At 46.3% G+C, this 23191-nt stretch overlaps 1 protein-coding gene across 1 annotated transcript in view; it reads left to right on the top strand.

The window, feature by feature from the left end:
* The window catches only part of hoatz (HOATZ cilia and flagella associated protein), a 60354-nt gene that overhangs the window by 29382 nt on the left and 7781 nt on the right, over positions 1-23191 (top strand). Inside the window, exons 4-5 of the mRNA XM_067970735.1 lie at positions 8967-9026; positions 22529-22581. Of these exons, the coding sequence (XP_067826836.1) occupies positions 8967-9026; positions 22529-22581 (113 nt within the window). The remainder of the gene's footprint in view (positions 1-8966; positions 9027-22528; positions 22582-23191) is intronic.

Below are 23191 nucleotides of genomic sequence, written 5' to 3' on the forward strand. Positions count from 1 at the left end.
CTGGATGGAGCGCTTTGAAAGGCTGTTGTGGTCTTGTCACTGCAAACTGCACTGTCGCAGGATTTGCAGAAGTGCATTGCATTTTTGATACATATTAATGACCTGAACTTGGGAATACAGGGTATAATTTCAAAGTTTGTAGATGACATGAAACTCTGAAATGTAGTAAACAATGTGGAGGATAGTTACAGATTTCAGGAGGACGTAGACAGACTGGTGAAATGGGCAGACACATTGCAGGGCTATGGGGAAAGAGCAAAGGAATTTGATTAATTGGACAGCTTTTTCAAAGAGCCGGCACAGGCACGTGGCAGACGAAATTTAACACAGAGCAGTTGAAGTGATGCATTTTGGTAGGAAGAATAAAGAGAGGCAAAACTAAATAGCACAATTTTAAAGGAGGTGCAGGAACAGAGAGACCTAGGGGTGTACGTACACAAATCTTTGAAGGTGGCAGGACAGGTTGAGAAGGCTGTTAATAGAGACCTTTATTAATAGAGGCATAGAGTACAAAAGCAAGGAAGTTATGTTAAACCTTTATAAAACACTGGATGGAGTATTGCGTTCAATTCTGGGCACCGCACTTTAGGAAGGATGTCCAGGCCTTAGAGAGGGTGCAGAAGAGATTTACTAGAATGGTACCATGGATGAGGGACTTCAGTTATGTGGAGAGACTGGAGAAGCTGGGGTTGTTCTCCGTAAAGCAGAGAAGGTAAGGGGAGATTTAATAGAGGTGTTTAAAATTATGATCAGTTTTGATAGAGTAAATAAGGAGAAACTGTTCCCATTAGCAGATGAGTTGGTAAAAAGAGGACACAGATTTAAGGTGATCGGCAACAGAACCAGAGTGAGATGAGGAAACTTATGCAGCGAGTTGTTATGATCTGGAACACGCTGCCTGAAAGGGCGGTGGAAGCAGATTCAGTAGTAACTTTCAAAAGGGAATTGGATAAATACTTGAAGGGAAAAAATTTGCAGGGCTATGGGGAAAGTGTAAAGGAATGGGACTAATCAGACAGCTCTTTCAAAGAGCCGGCACAAGCATGATGGGCCGAATGGCCTCCTTCTGTGCTGTATCATACTGTGATACTATGATTTGGGAAGGGAAATGATAGGACAACTAGGATCAGATTGAACTCTAAGCAAAGTTTCATTTCTTTTGACTTCAAGTTTATTTCAACAATTTGAACCAGAAAACCCTTCTGGTTCTAAACATGACTGAAATGCTGCAAAAGAACAAAGGAAGGGGATTCTCCAATGGTTCAGTGAGTAGATGCACTGACCAGTGTGTTATTGATCTGTACAGACCAGAAGGTCTAAAGGCTTGATTCACAGTCTCTTTCCATGGCTGTGGTCTGGCTCCTGATTGTTAGTCCAGTGACTTGTGCTGGAAAGCACACATGGAAAAGTTCAAACAGAGTGAGGCTACGTCAAGCGAGTGTAATGACAATGCGTATAGCTTAAGGACCAACTATTTATACTTTTTAAAAAGTGTATCCAGTGACTCCTGCTGGAAAGTCTGCATTGATTGGATGGCTTACAACAGGATCAGGTGTGGATGTGACATTCCACGGTGAAGTAGCCTGCTGTCACTCACTGTCCAGGCTCTCTCTCACGTGAAGAACAGCTACTTGGATAAAACATCAGAGAACCTCAAGTGCTCATGGAATCCTACCTCAATGGGGAGTCAACACCTTCAAAAAAGGAGGGGAGGAAAAAAATGGAGAAAAAGCAGAGATAAAGGATGGTTTGATGGTTATACTGGTATAGGAAACAAAGAGGCTTCAAGGGGATATAGACAGGCTAAGTGAGTGGGCAAGAACATGGCAGATGGAATATAATGTGGAAAAAGGTGAAGATATCCACTTTGGTAGGAAAAACAGAATTGCAGAGTGTTTTTTAAATGGTGAGAGATTGGGAAATGTTGATGTTCAAAGGGACCTGGGTGTCCTTGTACATGAGTCACTTAAAGCTAAAATGCAAATGCAGCAAGCAATTAGGAAGGCAAATGGTATGTTGGCCTTTACTACAAGAGGATTTGAGTACAGGAGTAAAGATGTCTTACTGCAATTATATGGGGCCTTGGTGAGAACGCACCTGGCATATTGTGTACAATTTTGGTCTCCTTACCTAAGAAAGGATATACTTGCCATAGCATGAATGCAACGAAGGTTCACCAGACTGATTCCTGGGATGGTGGGATTGTCGTATGAGGAGAGATTGAGTAGACTAGGCCTGTATTCTCTAGAGTTTAGAAGAATGAGAGATGATCTCATTGAAACATACAAAATTCTTACAGGGCTCGACAGGGTAGATGCAGGAAGGATGTTTCCCCTGGCTGGGGAGTTTAGAACCGGGGGTCACAGTCTCAGAATAAGGGGTAGGCCATTTAGGACTGAGATGAGGAGAAATTTCTTCACTCAGAGGCTGGTGAATCTTTGGAATTCTCTACCCCAGAGGGCTGTGGAGGCTCAGTCATTGAGTACATTCAAAACAGAGATTGATAGATTTCTAGATATTAAAGGCATCAAGGGATATGGGGATGGTGCAGGAAAATGGCGTTGAGGTAGAAGATCAGCCATGATCTTGTTGAATGGTGGAGCAGGCTCGAGGGGCTGGATGGCCGACTCCTGCTCATATTTCTTATGTTATAACGGAGCAGAAGGTCCTTGGCTGGATCCCTAGTCTGGGAAGAGTTAGCTGGTCTCCCCTTGGAAAAATGTTTGGCAGTAAAATTAGTTTAAATGCCTCTAGGTTATGGAGGGGAACATCAGCCAGAATTTCCCCTCCTGCTAACCATCCAGTGATCTCTGCTGAAATATGTGCACCTGTGGAGTGAAAGTGCAGACAGGATGGGCTTTGGCTGCCTTTGCTGCAATGCAGCAAATAGTCAGAAGAAGAGAGAAGAAAACTGGCAGAATGAAAATAGTATTTGCAACACGGAAAGTGGAGCATGTACGGCTATCAGAGACCGCAATAATCTGATTTTGAACCAAACTGGCTTAAATTTCATCAATCCTAAAACCTCAGAGTTTAACCTTGCATGTGACTGACCTCTAGTGCATTCTGTCTCCCTTTGAGTTGAACAAAGATTCATCACTGAGTTTGGTTAAATATAATTATTGCACTTTGAACTTAGGTACTGGATAGCAATGGTGAGGGAGCACATTTGATGGTGCTCCACTGCATTGAGCCAAGGCTGAGTGACAGTATGGGGCTTTATGCCTGGGACTTGGCAAGCTCCTATACCATCAGGAAGACAGCACTGAGTACAAACCAAACACCATAGCCTAGAAATTCGATCGTGCCAGAAAATGGGCATGGTGCCATCAAATTTCTAGGCCCGTGCTCCAGGGGTAAAGACAATTGAGGCTCCTAGTTTTTTTTTTATTCGTTCATGGGATCTTGGTGTGTAAGTTCACAGATCCCTGAAGGCGGCGGAACAGGTAGATAAGGTGGTAAAGAAGGCATATGGGATACTTGCCTTTATTAGCCGAGGCATAGAATATAAGAGCAAGGAGGTTATGATGGAGCTGTATAAAACACTGGTTAGGCCACAGCTGGAGTACTGTGTGCAGTTCTGGTCGCCACACTACAGGAAGGATGTGATCGCTTTGGAGAGGGTGCAGAGGAGATTCACCAGGATGTTACCAGGGCTGGAGCGCTTCAGCTATGAAGAGAGACTGGGAAGATTGGGTTTGTTTTCCTTGGAGCAGAGGAGGCTGAGGGGGGACATGATTGAGGTGTACAAAATTATGAGGGGCACAGATAGGATGGATACTAAGGAGCTTTTTCCCTTCGTTGAGGGTTCTATAACAAGGGGACATAGATTCAAGGTAAAAGACGGGAGGTTTAGAGGGGATTTGAGAAAGAACTTTTTCACCCAGAGGGTGGTTGGAGTCTGGAACTCACTGCCTGAAAGGGTTGTGGAGGCAGGAACCCTCACAACATTCAAGAAGCATTTGGATGAGCACTTGAAATGCCATAGCATACAAAGCTACGGACCAAATGCTGGAATATGGGATTAGAGTAGACAGGGCTTGATGGCCGGCGCGGACACGATGGGCCGAAGGGCCTCTGTCCGTGCCGTATAACTCTATGACTCTATGGGATGTGGGCGTCGCTGGCGAGGCCAGCATTTATTGCCCATCCCTAATTGCCCTTGAGAAGGTGGTGGTGAGCCGCCTTCTTAAACCGCTGCAGTCCGTGTGCTGAAGGTTCTCCCACAGTGCTGATAGGAAGGGAGTTCCAGGATTTTGACCCAGCGACGATGAAGGAACGGCGATATATTTCCAAGTCGGGATGGTGTGTGACTTGGAGGGGAACGTGCAGGTGGTGGTGTTTCCATGTGCCTGCTGCTCTTATCCTTCTCAGTGGTAGAGGTTGCGGGTTTGGGAGGTGCTGTCGAAGAAGCCTTGACGAGTTGCTGCAATGCATCCTGTGATTGTACACACTGCAGCCACTGTGCGCCGGTGGGGAAGGGAGTGAATGTTTAGGGTGGTGGATGGGGTGCCAATCAAGCGGGCTGCTTTGTCCTGGATGGTGTCGAACTTCTTGAGTGTTGTTGGAGCTGCACTCATCCAGGCAAGTGGAGAGTATTCCATCACACTCCTGACTTGTGCCTTGAAGATAGTGGAAAGGCTTTGGGGAGTCAGGAGGTGAGTCACTTGCCGCAGAATACCCAGCCTCTGACCTGCTCTTGTAGCCACAGTATTTATATGGCTGGTCCAGTTAAGTTTCTGGTCAGTGGTGACCCCCAGAATGTTGATGGTGGGGGGGTTCGGCAATGGTAATGCCGTTGAATGTCAAGGGGAGGTGGTTAGACTCTCTCTTGTTGGAGATGGTCATTGCCTGACACTTGTCTGGCGTGAATGTTACTTGCCACTTATGAGCTCAAGCCTGGATGTTGTCCAGGTCTTGCTGCATGCGGGCTCGGACTGCTTCATTATTTGAGGGGTTGTGAATGGAACTGAACACTGTGCAATCATCAGCGAACATCCCCATTTCTGACCTTATGATGGAAGGAAGGTCATTGATGAAGCAGCTGAAGATGGTTGGGCCTAGGATACTGCCTTGAGGAACTCCTGCAGCAATGTCCTGGGGCTGAGATGATTGTCCTCCAACAATCACTACCATCTTCCTTTGTGCTAAGTATGACTCTAGCCACTGGAGAGTTTTCTCCCTGATTCCCATTGACTTCAGTTTTACTCGGGCTCCTTGGTGCCACACTCGGTCAAATGCTGCCTTGATGTCAAGGGCAGTCACTCTCACCTCACCTCTGGAATTCAGCTCTTTTGTCCATGTTTGGTCCAAGGCTGCAATGAGGTCTGGAGCCGAGTGATTCTGGCAGAACCCAAACTGAGCATTGGTGGGCAGGTTATTGGTGAGTAAGTGCTGCTTGATAGCACTGTTGAGAGTAGTAATTGGCCGGATTGGATTTGTCCTGCTTTTTGTGGACAGGACATACCTGGGCAATTTTCCACATTGTTGGGTAGATGCCAGTGTTGTAGCTGTACTGGAACAGCTTGGCTAGAGGTGCAGCTAGTTCTGGAGCACAAGTCTTCAGCACTACAGCTGGGATGTTGTTGGGGCCCATAGCCTTTGCTGTATCCAGTGCACTCAGCCATTTCTTGATATCACGTGGAGTGAATCGAATTGGCTGAAGACTGGTTTCTGTGATGGTGGGGATATCGGGAGGAGGCCGAGATGGATCGTCCACTCGGCACTTCTGGCTGAAGATGGTTGCAAACGCTTCAGCCTTGTCTTTTGCACTCACACGCTGGACTCCGCCATCATTGAAGATGGGGATGTTTACAGAGCCTCCTCCTCCCGTTAGTTGTTTATTTGGCCACCACCATTCATGACTGGATGTGGCAGGACTGCAGAGCTTTGATCTGATCCGTTGGTTGTGGAATTGCTTAGCTCTGTCTATAGCATGTTGCTTCTGCTGTTTAGCATGCATGTAGTCCTGAGTTGTAGCTTCACCAGGTTGGCACCTCATTTTTAGGTACGCCTGGTGCTGCTCCTGGCATGTTCTTCTACACTCCTCATTGAACCAGGGTTGATCCCCTGGCTTGTTGGTAATGGTAGAGTGAGGAATATGCCGGGCCATGAGGTTACAGATTGTGCTGGAATACAATTCTGCTGCTGCTGATGGCCCACAGCACCTCATGGATGCCCAGTTTTGAGCTGCTAGATCTGTTCTGAATCTATCCCATTTTGGCACGGTGGTAGTGCCACACAACACATTGGATGGTATCCTTATTGCGAAGATGGGACTTCGTGATCATATTGCAGAGTGGCACTGACCGATGCCCAGTGGCAGGTCACCTCTAGCCTGGGAAATGTTATGTGGATCACAAATGATAAAGAAAAAATAACAAGTGAGGAAAAGTGACTGTGTAATCAGCTGTGACACCTAATAATATCTGACACAATAATTACCCCATGAAAAACTTAAATAAGAATCTATTGTAATGTGTCAACTTGACTCAAAAAGGACCAAGAGTTTGATTAAGAGGGGAAAAATAGAGTATGAGAGTAAACTTGCAAGGAACATAAAAGCGGACTGTAAAAGCTTCTACAAGTATGTAAAAAGAAGATGATTAGTGAAGACAAATGTAGGTCCCTTACAGTCAGAAACGGGAGAATTTATAATGGGGAACAGGGAAATGGCAGAGCAATTAAACAAATACTTTGGTTCTGTCTTCACGGAAGAGGACACAAATAACTCCCCAGAACTGCGAGGGAACCAAGGGACTAGTGAGAAGGAGGAATTAAAGGAAATTCGTATTAGTAAAAAAAACAGTGCTGGAGAAATTAATGGGACTGAAAGCCGATAAATCCCCAGGGCCTGATAATCTGCAACCCAGAGTTCTGAAAGAGGTAGCCATGGAAATAGTGGATGCATTAGTTGTCATCTTCCAAAATTCTATAGATTATGGAACAGTTCCTGCAGATTGGAGGGTGGCAAATGTAACCCCACTATTTTAAAAAGGAGGGAGAGAGAAAACAGGGAACTACAGACCAGTTAGCCTAACATCAGTAGTAGTGAAAATGCTAGAGTCTATTATAAAGGATGTGATAACAGGACATTTGGAAAATATCAACGGGATTGGACAAAGTCAACATGGATTTATGAAAGGGAAATCGTGTTTGACAAACCTACTGGAGTTTTTTGAGGATGTAACTGGTAGAATAGATCAGGGAGAACCAGTGGATGTGGTGTATTTGGATTTTCAGAAGGCCTTTGATAAAGTCCCACATAAGAGGTTAGTGTGCAAAATTAAAGCACATGGGATTGGTGGTAATATACTGACGTGGATTGAAAATTGGTTAACAGACAGGAAACAGAGAGTAGGAATAAATGGGTCTTTTTCAGGGTGGCAGGCAGTGACTAGTGGGGTACCGCATGGATCAGTGCTTGGGCCCCAGCTATTCATAATATATATCAATGGTTTGGATGAGGGAACCAAATGTAATATTTCCAAGTTTGCTGATGACACAAAACTAGGTGGGATTGTGAATTGTGAGGGAGGATGCAAAGAGGTTTCAAGGCGATTTAGACAAGTTGAGTGAGTGGGCAAATACATGGCAGATGCAGTATAATGTGGATAAATATGAAGTTATCCACTTCGGAAGGAAAAACAGAAAGGCAGATTATTATTTAAATGGTGATAGATTGGGAAACGTTGATGTACAAAGGGACCTGGGTGTCCTTGTACACCAGTCACTGAAAGCAAACATGCAGGTGCAGCAAGCAGTTAGGAAGGTAAATGGTATGTTGGCCTTCATTGCAAGAGGATTTGAGTACAGGAGCAAGGATGTCTTACTGCAGTTATACAGGACCTTGGTGAGACCACACCTGGAGTATTGTGTGCATTTTTGGTCTCATTACCTAAGAAGGGATATACTTGCCATGGAGGGAGTGCAGCGAAGGTTCACCAGACTGATCCCTGGGATGGCAGGATTGTCGTATGAGGCGAGATTGGGTCGACTTGGCCTGTATTCACTCGAGTTTAGAAGAATGAGAGGGGATCTCATTGAAACATATAAAATTCTGACAGGGCTAGACAGACTGGATGCAGGGAGGATGTTTCCCCTGGCTGGGGGTGTCCAGAACGAGGGGTCACAGTCTCAGGATACGGGGTAGGACATTTAGAACTGAGATGAGGAGCAATTTATTCACTCAGAGGGTGGTGAACCTGTGGAATTCTCTACCACAGAAGGCTGTGGAGGCCAAGTCACTGAATATATTTAAGAAGGAGATAGATAGATTTCCAGACACAAAAGGCATCAAGGGGTATGGGGAGAGAATGGGAATATTGAGATAGAGGATTAGCCATGATCATATTGAATGGCGCAGCAGGCTCGAAGGCCTTTTCTGCTCCTATTTTCTATGTTTGTATGACTCAGTTCATAGCATTCTTGTGTTTGGAGCAGGAAGTTGTAGGCTCAAGTCTTACTCTAGGATTTGCAATCATAATTGAGGTGACACTCCGGTGCAGCGCTCGGGGAGTGCTGAATTGTCAGAGGTGCTGTCCTTTGGGTGAGGCCTTAAACCTTCCATTGGTTCGGGTGGATGTTACGCATCCTGTGGCAGTGGAGCAGGGAGTTTTCCTGGTGCCCGGCCAAACATTCCTGTCTCAACCAAAACAAGCTAACTGGTCATTCATCTCATTGCCTGCTTGGGAATGTTGCTATGCACAGAATGGGCTGCTGTGTTTGCCTCCATAACAATGCTCACTGAGATTTGGACATTATTGATTGTGTGAAGTACTCAATGCGATAAGGTGCTGTATAAATGGAAGGATTTATTGATGATGTCAGAATGCCCAGGACAGAAGGTGGTTTTATTTATTGAATAAGGAATATGCAGAGATTGTCTTTACTATGATTCCCTGGAACTAGGAATAAAGAATGGGACAAATAAGAGCAATGACTACAATCATTCCTTCTTTTTGTAGGCAAAGAAACGAGAAGAGATCTTAGAGTTAATCAATAAACAGAGGGAGGAGAGAATAAAGGTAAGAGAAATCCTTCATTCTACAGGTAATGCAGGGACTGTTGGGGATACATGGAGCAGTCAATATACTGGAGCCAAAAACCAGCCTGCGGGTTGTACAGGACAAAGCGCTCTCTGTATGCAACCACGCGATATATTGCACCAGTTTGACCAGGATTGTTCCTATTCTGTTGACTTTTTCTCAATAACAGCTTTGTGACTGGTTTTTAACTCAGCCACGTAATATGAGTCAATAAATATCATATGAGGAGGCCATTCCTTCCATCTAGCTCACCGTGTCATTTAGCTGCTCATTCAGTCCCACATTAAAAAGAAGGTAAGGCTCTATCTGCAGTAGTCCCCAAAATGCTCCATAAATTAATCCTACCTGGTGCAATCTGCTTTCATGAGCTTCAGAATTCTATGCCGGATCGGCTCCAGTTAGAAGCAGCAAAGATTAGAGTAATGATACTCAGGGATTATGCGGCCCCCCTCATCTGAAGCTTTTGCCAGACTCTGGCATTCCATTTTCAGCCCATTCTCTTTATAGGGAACAAGGAAACAGTAATTAGGAGATGGGGCAATCCCAGCATCTGTGGCACAAGTGAAAGGGATACTCGGCAGCTGCACAACGCTGCACCAGTGATCTCAGGAGCTCACTGTGTGAGATATTGATGGTGTGGACCCAGGCCGACCATTCTGTGATAGTGTGTTGGAGCATTCCTGAGAGTGGCCCTCAAGCAAGATGCTGCTTGGGATTGTGGCCATTGACAAAAGGTTAACATGGAGTGGCACAGTAAAAGGTGCCCTTTTTCAAGTTTATTGTACATTGAGCAGGAGGTGATATCACGACAGCTGATCCCATCTGTACATGGCCTGGAAATCCTTGGTCCCCATCACTTGGTGTAAATTGGCCTAGCACCATTTCACATTAATGAGGAGACACTAACAGAAGATCTTTCTTTCATCATTTCCTTCAAGATCCAGTGGGTCAACAGCCAGTGGCTCAGTTGGTCAAGTGTGTGACTGAGTCCTACAGACCAGAATGTCCCAGGTTCAATTGCTGGCCTAGTCTGAGTTGGCTGTTTTTATCCGGTATGTCAACAATTGTCTCAGCACCCCTGGGCTAAAAAGGGAAAAAGAATTAACCAGGATTCTCCCTCCTGATGGCTATTTAATGATTCCTGCTACTCAGTGCACAGGGCCAGCTAATTGTGATGCCCCTGCAGTCAATTATCCTGCCAACTCACACATGAAAGATGGCCATTTGAGGGCCGCTGGCACCTGTAGATGTGTACTTCAGCACGACAGGCAACTGCAGGAGAGAAAATTGGCAAAAAACAAATCCAGACACCTTATTTTTTTGATCTGCTCACCAGAGCGAAAGATTAAACAGAAGGGGGATAATCTTTAATAAAAATCAATTGCGCTGATCCATGAGTGGGCTCTGCAGACTCTGTCAGCACTTTTACTAAACACCCAAGATTTAAAGGAGTGCTTCAGGATTAGGTTTTAAAAAATCCTGAGTGAAACACTTATGCTGTTGAAAAATCAATAAATGCAATTTTCCTGTAGAAATCTTTCATTGGAGTTCTTAAAAAATATGATTTTTCTTTTAGCATTTCCTTCATGTGTGCCCAGCCCGCTGCTCTGTGCTGCTGTTTTCAGCAAAAAAAAATAGATTCTGACCATGTCGCAATGTTGAAGATTTATGCTGCAGTGTGTAGGAGCATTTCTCCCCTATTACCTCTCCCCCCAACGTACTCACTGCACAGACAAAGCCCCACACAGCTCCTGTGGCTGTGAATATATTGGGTTACATTTTACACAGTCTCTTCTAGCTGTGAATATGTTGGGGTATACTCTTTACAACCCCTTCGAGCTGTGCTATATTGGGGCACACTCTACACAATCCCTTCTAGATGTGAATATATTGGGGCACACTCTATACAGACCCTGTAACTGTGTGAATAGATTGGGGTGACTCTCAGTACAGACCCTGTAACTCTGTGAATAGATTGGGGTGACTCTCAGTACAGACCCTGTAACTGTGTGAATAGATTGGGGTGACTCTCAGTACAGACCCTGTAACTGTGTGAATAGATTGGGGTGACTCTCAGTACAGACCCTGTAACTGTGTGAATAGATTGGGGTGACTCTCAGTACAGACCCTGTAACTCTGTGAATAGATTGGGTTGTTACTTTGCCTACAGTTATGATGTCAGACCATCTGTTTTTGTAATAGAGAGTTCATTTTGTGAGTGTGTTGCTGGAAACCTTTCAGATGTAAACAGGACACAAAGATATCTGTTTTTTAAAAAAAAATTCAATTTCTCTCTTACTACTGTACTTCCTGATGTAAAGACACTAGTTACTGAGGTTCTTTGTCACCTTCAGACTCAACTTTTCCACCTTGCTGGCCTCCTCCACTTCACTCAACATAAACTCCAACACATCCTTGCTCACAAATCTCCTGTCACCTCTCACCCCAATGCTTGCTGACTTCCATTAGTTTCCTGTTCCTCAGTGCGTCTTTTTGATGATCCTCATCCTTATTTCCAAATCCCCCCATGGCCTCTCTCGACCCAGCCGTTTCAACCTTCTCCAGCTGTATGTCCCGGCCCATACCCTTTGCTCTTCCAGCTTTTGTCTTCTGCCCCTCCATCTATTCTACTGTCAGTAGCAGTGCCTGCAGCCATCTTGAACTCAGCCAGCGAACTCTCTCCCTAAGCCCCTCCACCCTGCCGGCTCTCTCCTCTCTTTCAAAAGCCTCCTTGAGATTACCTCTTTGACAGTGCCTTTGGCAACTTCCCTTAATGTGCCTCCTACTCCTCTTCGAGTCCACCCTTACTGTGAGGCACTTTTGGATAGTTTGCTGCATTAAAGGTGCTATATAAATGTGAATTCTTGCTGTTGAGATTAATAAGGGTTTTTATCAACAGTGAGGCAAATCTCAGAACTTAAACCGTGATCCCATCTCTTGTTCTGCCTCTATCCAACTGCCTCCTGTTTGGTTTTGGGGTTGACATCATTTTCCATGTCCGTCAATCAGTGTGTGCACACAGGGAATGGGGTCAATCTCCATGTAAAGCCCTTGTAGCAGAGATTGCACAGCCCCCTCCCCTTATAGCCCAGGTTAGGGTGAGTAAGCTGCACAAACCCACTACTGCCTCAGGTTCATGTACTTTCACATTTGCCTTTAAAGTTGAGGTTTGGAAAAGGTCACACAGGCCTTGTGTGTCAGTACTGGTGATAGCTCAGTGCAGCTGCTCTGGGAGTTGTGTACTTTGAAAGCCCCCCTTTGGGAACAGGCAACCATGAATATTAGGTGCACCAGTAAAAAGGTGAAAGGGATGGTGAGGTGTGTGGTTATAATAAAATTACCTTGGAAAATATGAATTAATTTGCTCAATTGTTGTAAGTTCCTAATTGAGTCAGACAGCAGCAAAACCATCCACACGAAAACATTTAATTAAAGAAACAAATCACAGGGTGTGGGAACAGGCAACGTTTTCATACCCTGTGGACACAGGGTAACATCCCCATACCCTTCCCCATCTATCCAGTTAAAGTGAGTCACTTCAAAACCATTAGGCGATAAACTAAGAACCATTGCATCATACATACGGGTACAGTAGCATAGTGGTTATGTTATTGTGCTAGTAATCCAGAGGCCTGGACTAATAATCTGGGGTCATGAGTTCAAATCCCACCATGGCAGCTGAGGAATTTACATTCAATTAATTAAATAAAATCTGGAATAAAAAAACAAGTATCAGTAATCAGACAAGTGCTAGGTAATGACCATCTCCAACAAGAGAGAGTCTAACCACCTCCCCTTGACATTCAACAGCATTACCATCGCCGAATCCCCCACCATCAACATCCTGGGGGTCACCATTGACCAGAAACTTAACTGGACCAGCCATATAAATACTGTGGCTACAAGAGCAGGTCAGAGGCTGGGTATTCTGCAGCGAGTGACTCACCTCCTGACTCCCCAAAGCCTTTCCACCATCTACCACGCACAAGTCAGGAGTGTGATGGAATACTCTCTACTTGCCTGGATGAGTGCAGCTCCAACAACACTCAAGGAGCTCAACACCATCCAGGACAAAGCAACCCGCTTGATTGGCATCCCATCCACCACCCTAAACATTCACTCCCTTCACCACCGACGCACTGTGGCTGCAGTGTGTACCATCCACAGGATGCACTGCAGCAACTCGCCAAGGCTTTTTCTACAGCAACTCCCAAACCCGCGACCTCTACCACCTAGAAGGACAAGAGTAGCATGTACGTGGGAACAACACCACCTGCACATTCCCCTCCAAGTCACACACCATCCCGACTTGGAAATATATCGCCGTTCCTTCATCGTCGCTGGGCCAAAATCCTGGAACTCCCTTCCTAACAGCACTGTGGGAGAACCTTCACCACACGGACTGCAGCGGTTCAAGAAGGCGGCTCACCACCACCTTCTCAAGGGCAATTAGGGATGGGCAATAAATGCTGGCCTCGCCAGCGACGCCCACATCCAATGAATTAAAAAAAATTGGTAGCCATTATTGTCGTAAAAACCCATCTTGTTCACTAATGCCCTTTAGGGAAGGAAACCTGCCATCCTTACCCGGTCTGGCCTATATGTGACTCCAGACCCACAGCAATGTGGTTGATTCTTAATTGCCCTCTGAAATGGCCTGGCAAGCCACTCAGTTGTACAATCTCGCTGCAGAAAGGCACAATAAGAATAAAACTGGACGGACCACCCGGCATGAGACCACTGGTCACGACAAAGGCAAACCAAGCCCAGTCGAGCCTGCAAAGTCCTCCTCACTAACATCTGGGGACTTGTGCCAAAATTGGGAGAGTTGTCCCACAGACTAGTCAAGCAACAGCCTGGCAAAGCCATACTCACAGAATCATACCTTTCAGCCAATGTCCCAGACTCATCCATCACCATCCCTGGGTATGTCCTGTCCCACTGGCAGGACAGACCAACCAGAGGTGGCGGTACAGTGATATACAGTCAGGAGGGAGTGGCCCTGGGAATCCTCAACATTGACTCCGGACCCCATGAAATCTCATGGCACCAGGTCAAACATGGGCAAGGAAACCTCCTGCTGATTACCACCTACTGTCCTCCCTCAGCTGATGAATCAGTCCTCCTCCATGTTGAGCACCACTTGGAGGAAGCACTGAAGGTGGCAAGGGCACAGAATGTACTTTGGGTCGGGGACTTCAATGTCCATCACCAAGAGTGGCTCGGTAGCACCACTACTGACCGAGCTGGCCGAGTCCTGAAGGACATAGCTGCCAGACTGGGCTTGCGGCAGGTGGTGAGCGAACCAACACGAGGGGAAAAACCTACTTGACCTCGTCCTCACCAATCTACCTGTCACACATGCATCTGTCCATGACAGTATTGGTTGGAGTGACCACCGCACTGTCCTCGTGGAGACGAAGTCCCGTCTTCGCACTGAGGACACCATCCAACGTGTTGTGTGGCACTATCAATGTGCTAAATGGGATAGATTCAGAACAGATCTAGCAGCTCAAAACTGGGCATCCATGAGGTGCTGTGGGCCATCAGCAGCAGCAGAATTGTATTCCAGCACAATCTGTAACCTCATGGCCCGGCATATTCCTCACTCTACCATTACCAACAAGCCAGGGGATCAACCCTAGTTCAATGAGGAGTGTAGAAGAGCATGCCAGGAGCAGCACCAGACGTACCTAAAAGTGAGGTGCCAACCTGGTGAAGCTACAACACAGGACTACATGCATGCTAAACAGCGGAAGCAACATGCTGTAGAGAGAGCTAAGCGATTCCACAACCAACGGATCAGATCAAAGCTCTGCACATCCCTGCCACATCCAGTCATGAATGGTGGTGGACAATTAAATAACTAACGGGAGGCGGATGCTCTGTAAACATCCCCATCCTCAATGATGGCGGAGTCCAGAACGTGAGTGCAAAAGACAAGGCTGAAGCGTTTGCAACCATCTTCAGCCAGAAGTGCTGAGTGGATGATCCGACTCGGCCTCCTCCCGATATGGCCACCATTACAGAAGCCAGTCTTCAGCCAATTCGATTCACTCCACGTGATATCAAGAAACGGCTGAGTGCACTGGATACAGCAAAGGCTATGGGCCCCGATAACATCTCGGCTGCAGTGCTGAAGTCTTGTGCTCCAGAACTAGCCGCGCCTCTAGCCAAACTGTTCCAGTACAGCTACAACACTGGCATCTACCAGACAATGTGAAAAATTGCCCAGGTATGTCCTGTCCACAAAAAGCAGGACAAATCCAATCCGGCCAATTACCGCCTCATCAGTCTACTCTCAATCATCAGCAAAGTGATGGAAGGTGTCATCGACAGTGCTATCAAGCAGCACTTACTCACCAATAACCTGCTCACCGATGCTCAGTTTGGGTTCTGCCAGGACCACTCGGCTCCAGACCTCATTACAGCCTTGGTCCAAACATGGACAAAAGAGCTGAATTCCAGAGGTGAGGTGAGAGTGACTGCCCTTGACATCAAGGCAGCATTTGACAGAGTGTGCCACTGAGGAGCCTAGTAAAATTGAAGTCAATGGGAATCAGGGGGAAAACTCTCCAGTGGCTGGAGTCATACCTGGGTCAAAATCCTGGAACTCCCTTCCTAACAGCACTGTGGGAGAACCGTCACCACACGGACTGCAGCGGTTCAAGAAGGCGGCTCACCACCACCTTCTCAAGGGCAATTAGGGATGGGCAATAAATGCCGGCCTCGCCAGCAACGCCCACATCCCATGAAGGAATAAAAAAAGGAAGATGGTAGTGGTTGTTGAAGGCCAATCATCTCAGCCCAAGGACATTGCTGCAGGAGTTCCTCAGGGCAGTGTCCTAGGCCCAACCATCTTCAGCTGCTTCATCAATGACCTTCCCTCCATTATAAGGTCAGAAATGGGGATGTTCGCTGATGATTGCACAGTGTTCAGTTCCATTTGCAACCCCTCAGACGATGAAGCAGTCCGAGCCCGCATGCAGCAAGATCTGGACAACATCCAGGATTGGGCTGACAAGTGGCAAGTAACATTCACGCCAGACAAGTGCCAGGCAATGACCATCTCCAACAAGAGAGTCCAGCTACCTCCCCTTGACATTCAATAGCATTACCATCGCCGAATCCCCCACCATCAACATCCTGGGGTTCACCACTGACCAGAAACTTAACTGGACCAGCGATATAAATACTGTGGCTACAAGAGCAGGTCAGAGGCTGGGTATTCTGCGGCGAGTGACTCACCTCCTGACTCCCCAAAGCCTTTCCACCATCTACAAGGCACAAGTCAGGAGTGTGATGGACTACTCTCCACTTGCCTGGATGAGTGCAGCTCCAACAACACTCAAGAAGCTTGACACCATCCAGGACAAAGCAACCCGCTTGATTGGCACCCCATCCACCACCCTAAACATTCACTCCCTTCACCACAGGCGCACCGTGGCTGCAGTGTGTACCATCCACAGGCTGAGAGGAGCCGAGCGGAGCGGAGGGAGCGTCCGATAAAAGGCGGGATTTCAGAGCGCTGAGAACAGCTGAGAGGAGCCGAGCCGAGCGGAGGGAGCGTCCGATAAAAGGTGGGATTTCAGAGCGCTGAGAGGAGCCGAGCCGAGCGGAGGGAGCGTCCGATAAAAGGCGGGATTTCAGAGCGCTGAGAGGAGCCAAGCGGAGCCGAGCTGCGACCGAGTTCGAAGTGACGTCAGGAATCAGATCGGGACGCGACACAGGGGAGGCACCTGATTGGTGAGTAGGTTCAGGTGAGTATTTCTACTTATCTACAGTAACTGAAGTAAAAGGAAAGGGAAGGTCTGCAGGTCTTATAGGAAGTAGCGTTTATTTTTTAGTGAATCAAGGTCCCTAGTGTAGTTAACATTCTCTAAATTGAGAACAATTTGAAGGAGTAAACTCCTTAAAGGGAGTGGTAAGTAGTTTTTCTTTCCTTTTTTTTCTCTTGACATTGCAGTTGTTGTTAAGCTAACTTAAGAGTTAAGTCATGGCAGGAGATCCCAGAGCCGTGTCATGTTCCTCTTGTGAGATGTGGGAATTCAGGGCTCCTTCCTGTATCCCTGATTCCTTCACCTGCGGGAAGTGTGTCCAGCTGCAGCTATTGTTTGACCGCTTGACGGCTCTGGAGCTGCGGATGGACTCATATTGGAGCATCCGCGATGCTGAGAAAGTCGTGGATAGCACGTTCAGTGAGTTGGTCACACCGCAGATAAAAATTACTGAGGGAGATAGTGAATGGGTGACCAACAGACAGAGGAAGAGTAGGAAGGCAGTGCAGGGGTCCCCTGCGGTCATCTCCCTCCAAAACAGGTATACCGTTTTGGATACTGTTGGGGGAGATGGCTCACCAGGGGAAGGTGGCAGTGGCCAGGTTCATGGCACCGTGGCTGGCTCTGCTGCACAGGAGGGCAGGAAAAAGAGTGGCAGAGCTATAGTGATAGGGGACTCGATTGTAAGGGGAATAGACAGGCGTTTCTGCGGACGCAACCGAGACTCCAGGATGGTATGTTGCCTCCCTGGTGCAAGGGTCAAGGATGTCTCGGAGCGGCTGCAGGACATTCTGGAGGGGGAGGGTGAACAGCCAGTTGTCGTGGTGCATATAGGCACCAACGATATAGGTAAAAAACAGGATGAGGTCCTACAAGCTGAATTTAGGGAGTTAGGAGTTAAACTAAAGAGTAGGACCTCAAAGGTAGTAATCTCAGGTTTGCTACCAGTGCCACGGGCAAGTCAGAGTAGGAATGACAGGATAGCTAAGATGAATACGTGGCTTGAGAGATGGTGCAAGAGGGAGGGATTCAAATTCCTGGGCCATTGGAACCGGTTCTGGGGGAGGTGGGACCAGTACAAATTGGACGGTCTGCATCTGGGCAGGACTGGAACCAATGTCCTAGGGGGAGTGTTTGCCAGTGCTGTTGGGGAGGGTTTAAACTAATGTGGCAGGGGGATGGGAACCGATGCAGGAAGTCAGTGGGAAATAAAATGGTGACAGAAACAAAAGGCAGTAAGGGAGAGTGTACAAAACATGACCGGACAGATGGTCTGAGAAAGCAGGGCAAAGACCAAGGGAAGTCTAGATTAAACTGCATTTATTTCAATGCAAGAAGTCTGATGGGCAAGGCAGATGAACTCAGGGCATGGATGGGTACATGGGACTGGGATGTTATAGCTGTTACTGAAACATGGATAAGGGAGGGGCAGGACTGGCAGCTCAATGTTCCAGGGTACAGATGCTATAGGAAAGATAGAGCAGGAGGTAAGAGAGGAGGGGGAGTTGCGTTCTTGATTAGGGAGAACATCACGGCAGTAGTGAGAGGGGATATATCCGAGGGTTCGCCCACTGAGTCCATATGGGTAGAACTGAAAAATAAGAAGGGAGAGATCACTTTGATAGGATTGTACTACAGACCCCCAAATAGTCAACGGGAAATTGAGGAGCAAATATGTAAGGAGATTACAGACAGCTGCAAGAAAAATAGGGTGGTAATAGTAGGGGACTTTAACTTTCCCAACATTGACTGGGATAGCCATAGCATTAGGGGCTTGGATGGAGAGAAATTTGTTGAGTGTATTCAGGAGGAATTTCTCATTCAGTATGTGGATGGCCCAACTAGAGAGGGGGCAAAACTTGACCTCCTCTTGGGAAATAAGGAAGGGCAGGTGACAGAAGTGTTGGTGAGGGATCACTTTGGGACAAGTGATCATAATTCCATTAGTTTTAAGATAGCTATGGAGAAGGATAGGTCTGGCCCAAAAGTTAAAATTCTAAATTGGGGAAAGGCCAATTTTGATGGTATTAGACAGGAACTTTCAGAAGTTGATTGGGAGAGTCTGTTGGCAGGCAAAGGGACGTCTGGTAAGTGGGAGGCTTTCAAAAGTGTGTTAACCAGGGTTCAGGGTAAGCACATTCCTTATAAAGTGAAGGGCAAGGCTGGTAGAAGTAGGGAACCTTGGATGACTCGGGAGATTGAGGCACTAGTCAAAAAGAAGAAGGAGGCATAAGACATGCATAGGCAGCTGGGATCAAGTGGATCCCTTGAAGAGTATAGAGATTGCCGGAGTAGAGTTAAGAGAGAAATCAGGAGGGCAAAAAGGGGATATGAGATTGCTTTGGCAGATCAGGCAAAGGTGAATCCAAAGAGCTTCTACAAATACATAAAGGGCAAAAGGGTAACTAGGGAGAGAGTAGGGCCTCTTAAGGATCAACAAGGTCATCAATGTGCGGAACCACAAGAGATGGGTGAGATCCTGAATGAATATTTCACATCGGTATTTACGGTTGAGAAAGGCATGGATGTCAGGGAACTTGGGGAAATAAATAGTGATGTCTTGAGGAGTGTACATATTACAGAGAGGGAGGTGCTGGAAGTCTTAACGCGCATCAAGGTAGATAAATCCCCGGGACCTGATGAAATGTATCCCAGGACGTTATGGGAGGTTAGGGAGGAAATTGCGGGTCCCCTAGCAGAGATATTTGAATCATCCACCGCTACAGGTGAGGTGCCTGAAGATTGGAGGGTAGCAAATGTTGTGCCTTTGTTTAAGAAGGGCGGCAGGGAAAAGCCTGGGAACTACAGACCAGTGAGCCTGACATCTGTAGTGGGTAAGTTGTTAGAGGGTATTCTGAGGGACAGGATCTACAGGCATTTGGAGAGGCAGGGACTAATTAGGAACAGTCAGCATGGTTTTGTGAGAGGAAAATCATGTCTCACGAATTTGATTGAGTTTTTTGAAGGGGTAACCAAGAAGATAGATGAGGGCTGTGCAGTAGACGTGGTCTACATGGACTTCAGCAAAGCATTTGACAAGGTACCGCATGGTAGGTTGTTACATAAGGTTAAATCTCATGGGATCCAAGGTGAGGTAGCCAATTGGATACAAAATTGGCTTGACGACAGAAGACAGAGGGTGGTTGTAGAGGGTTGTTTTTCAAACTGGATGCCTGTGTCCAGCGGTGTGCCTCAGGGATCGGTGCTGGGTCCGCTGTTATTTGTTATTTATATTAATGATTTGGATGAGAATTTAGGAGGCATGGTTAGTAAGTTTGCAGATGACACCAAGATTGGTGGCATTGTGGACAGTGAAGAAGGTTATCTGGGATTGCAACGGGATCTTGATCAATTGGGCCAGTGGGCCGATGAATGGCAGATGGAGTTTAATTTAGATAAATGTGAGGTGATGCATTTTGGTAGATCGAATCGGGCCAGGACCTACTCCGTTAATGGTAGGGCGTTGGGGAGAGTTATAGAACAAAGAGATCTGGGAGTACAGATTCATAGCTCCTTGAAAGTGGAGTCACAGGTGGATAGGGTGGTGAAGAAGGCATTCGGCATGCTTGGTTTCATTGGTCAGAACATTGAATGCAGGAGTTGGGATGTCTTGTTGAAGTTGTACAGGGCATTGGTGAGGCCACACTTGGAGTACTGTGTACAGTTCTGGTCACCCTATTATAGAAAGGATATTATTAAACTAGAAAGAGTGCAGAAAAGATTTACTAGGATGCTACCGGGACTTGATGGTTTGACTTACAGGGAGAGGTTAGACAGACTGGGACTTTTTTCCCTGGAGAGTCGGAGGTTAAGGGGTGATCTTATAGAAGTCTATAAAATAATGAGGGGCATAGATAAGGTCGATAGTCAAAATCTTTTCCCAAAGGTAGGGGAGTCTATAACGAGGGGGCACAGATTTAAGGTGAGAGGGGAGAGATACAAAAGGGTCCAGAGGGGCAATTTTTTCACTCAAAGGGTGGTGAGTGTCTGGAACGAGCTGCCAGAGGCAGTAGTAGAGGCGGGTACAATTTTGTCTTTTAAAAAGCATTTGGACAGTTACATGGGTAAGATGGGTATAGAGGGATATGGGCCAAGTGCAGGAAATTGGGACTAGCTCAGTGGTATAAACTGGGCGACATGGACATGTTGGGCCGAAGGGCCTGTTTCCATGTTGTAACTTCTATGATTCTATGATGCACTGCAGGAACTCGCCAAGGCTTCTTCGACAGCACCTCCCGAACCTGCCATCTCTACCACCTAGAAGGACAAGAGCAGCAGGCACATGGGAACAACACCACCTGCACGTTCCCCTCCAAGTCACATACCATCCTGACTTGGAAATATATTGCCGTTCCTTCATTGTTGCTGGGTCAAAATCCTGGAACTCCCTACCTAACAGCACTGTGGGAGAACATTCACCACACGGACTGCAGCGGTTCAAGAAGGCGGCTCACCACCACCTTCTCGAGGGCAATTAGGGATGGGCAAGAAATGCTGGCCCTGCCAGCGACGCCCACATCCCATGAATGAAAAACTAAAAAAAACATTTGCCTCTGATCCTGATATCTCGGTTAGCAGTAATGGCTTGCCTTACATAATGACTTCAAACTGGAGATAAGGGCTGTACTTTTGAGTGGAGACAGAGTGTTTCCTCGTTCTGTGCTTTACATTCTAACAGGAAATAAATTTACCTTTAATGCCACATGAATTGTCCATTTGGCACATTGATACCTACATCTCCAGTGCATCAACTGTCCCATCATGGCATCCGAATGCTTTTCCTCCTCTTGCCTATTATTCCAAACATTTATTGCTTCCTAAGTACAGGATATTTTTCTTAAGTAGCTTTTTCTGTCTTGTGAAGGACTTGTAGCGAACTTCGTAGCAAGGCTTTGGAGTGGTTCTCAAATGCATCCTTTTCGATAGCATTGGCTGTACTTTTGAGGAGGGGATATTGAGTTTCATCCATAGAGATAAAGATATTACTATTTGTACAGGATACAAGCAAAAGTTTGTGTTCTGATTGTGAATCCCTCTTTCACGTCTAGCTTCCAAACTCTTACTCTCCATCACAACCGTTTTGTGTCTTTTTTTTTGATACTACTCTGGTCAGTGTTCCTTTGAACTTTCCTTTCTTGTGTTTACAAAACTGCAAATACACTGTCCCTCCTCCCTGCTTTCCTTATCATTCTTTCCCAAGTCCTAGAAAGTGGAACTTAGCTTCCTTCCATCTCCCCTTCCTCCTACAACCCACAGGCCTTTAAAACAGTTTCACCTAACTACTTCTTGATTTATTTTACTTCTCCCTTACTTCTTCTGTTCTTGACAGTATCCTGCCCTATGGGCGTTGAGTCTCCATTTTAGTTGCTCAATACAAGAAGCTGGGGCTAAGATGAAATCACCAATATGATACAGCCACATAGAACCTATCTTGTTCAGTTTGACCTTCACTCTAAGCCCCCCTACCCCTGTCTCCATTTCGGTCAAGAAGTAGTTAGGTGAAACTGTTTTAAAGGCCCGTGGGTTGTAGGAGGAAGGGGAAATGGAAGGAAGCTAAGTTCCACTTTCTAGGACTTGGGAAAGAATGATAAGGAAAGCAGGGAGGAGGGACAGTGTATTTGCAGTTTTGTAAACACAAGAAATCAGTTTGTTGGTGTTTCTGCAAATGGCTGGACAAATCACTTTCAACTTTCTCTTCCACAGAAAGAACTATTGGCTCTTCCATACAAACCAAAAAGAATGGTGCAGTCTCCACGGTAAGTGTCTGCTGGTGTCACAGTACACGGACATTTCTTTCATTTTATTCTGTTAAAATGTCTAATTTATCAATCATGTGATACATGCTATTTTCTCAACTCTGGTAATATGTCAAAATACTATCCCATTTTGTTTTAGAAAAGAATGAGAGGTGACTGGGTGGCGTCATCAGTCAGAATGTTTTCCTTTATCTCTGGATTTCACTCCACCATACCCTGGTCCAAAATAATTTCCTGTCAGTTGATAATGGCCATCATATAGAGTCATCTATTTCTCAAGCCATTGCACTTTGTCACCTCCCCTAATGTCTCCCTTACTCCCTGTGCAGTTTTCCCTTGTAAAACTCCTTGGGAGATTTTGTTACAAGAAAAGTATGGTGTAACAGCACAGGCACAATGGGCTGAATGGCCCCGTTCTGTGCTGTAAATTACAGATTCAAAATGTAAGTTGTTGATGACTGATTACTGGTTGAGAGAAAACAGGAAAATCTGAGAGGAAAAAGTAAGCTTGAAAGAGAGAAAAAATGTCTGGAGTGGGTACAGTGTAGGGCAAATATCACAGGAGTCCGAGATATTACAGTATGAGATAAGTTAAAGAAACTGGGCATGT

Source organism: Heptranchias perlo, chromosome 33, assembly GCF_035084215.1.
Source record: "Heptranchias perlo isolate sHepPer1 chromosome 33, sHepPer1.hap1, whole genome shotgun sequence".
NCBI lineage: Eukaryota > Metazoa > Chordata > Chondrichthyes > Hexanchiformes > Hexanchidae > Heptranchias > Heptranchias perlo.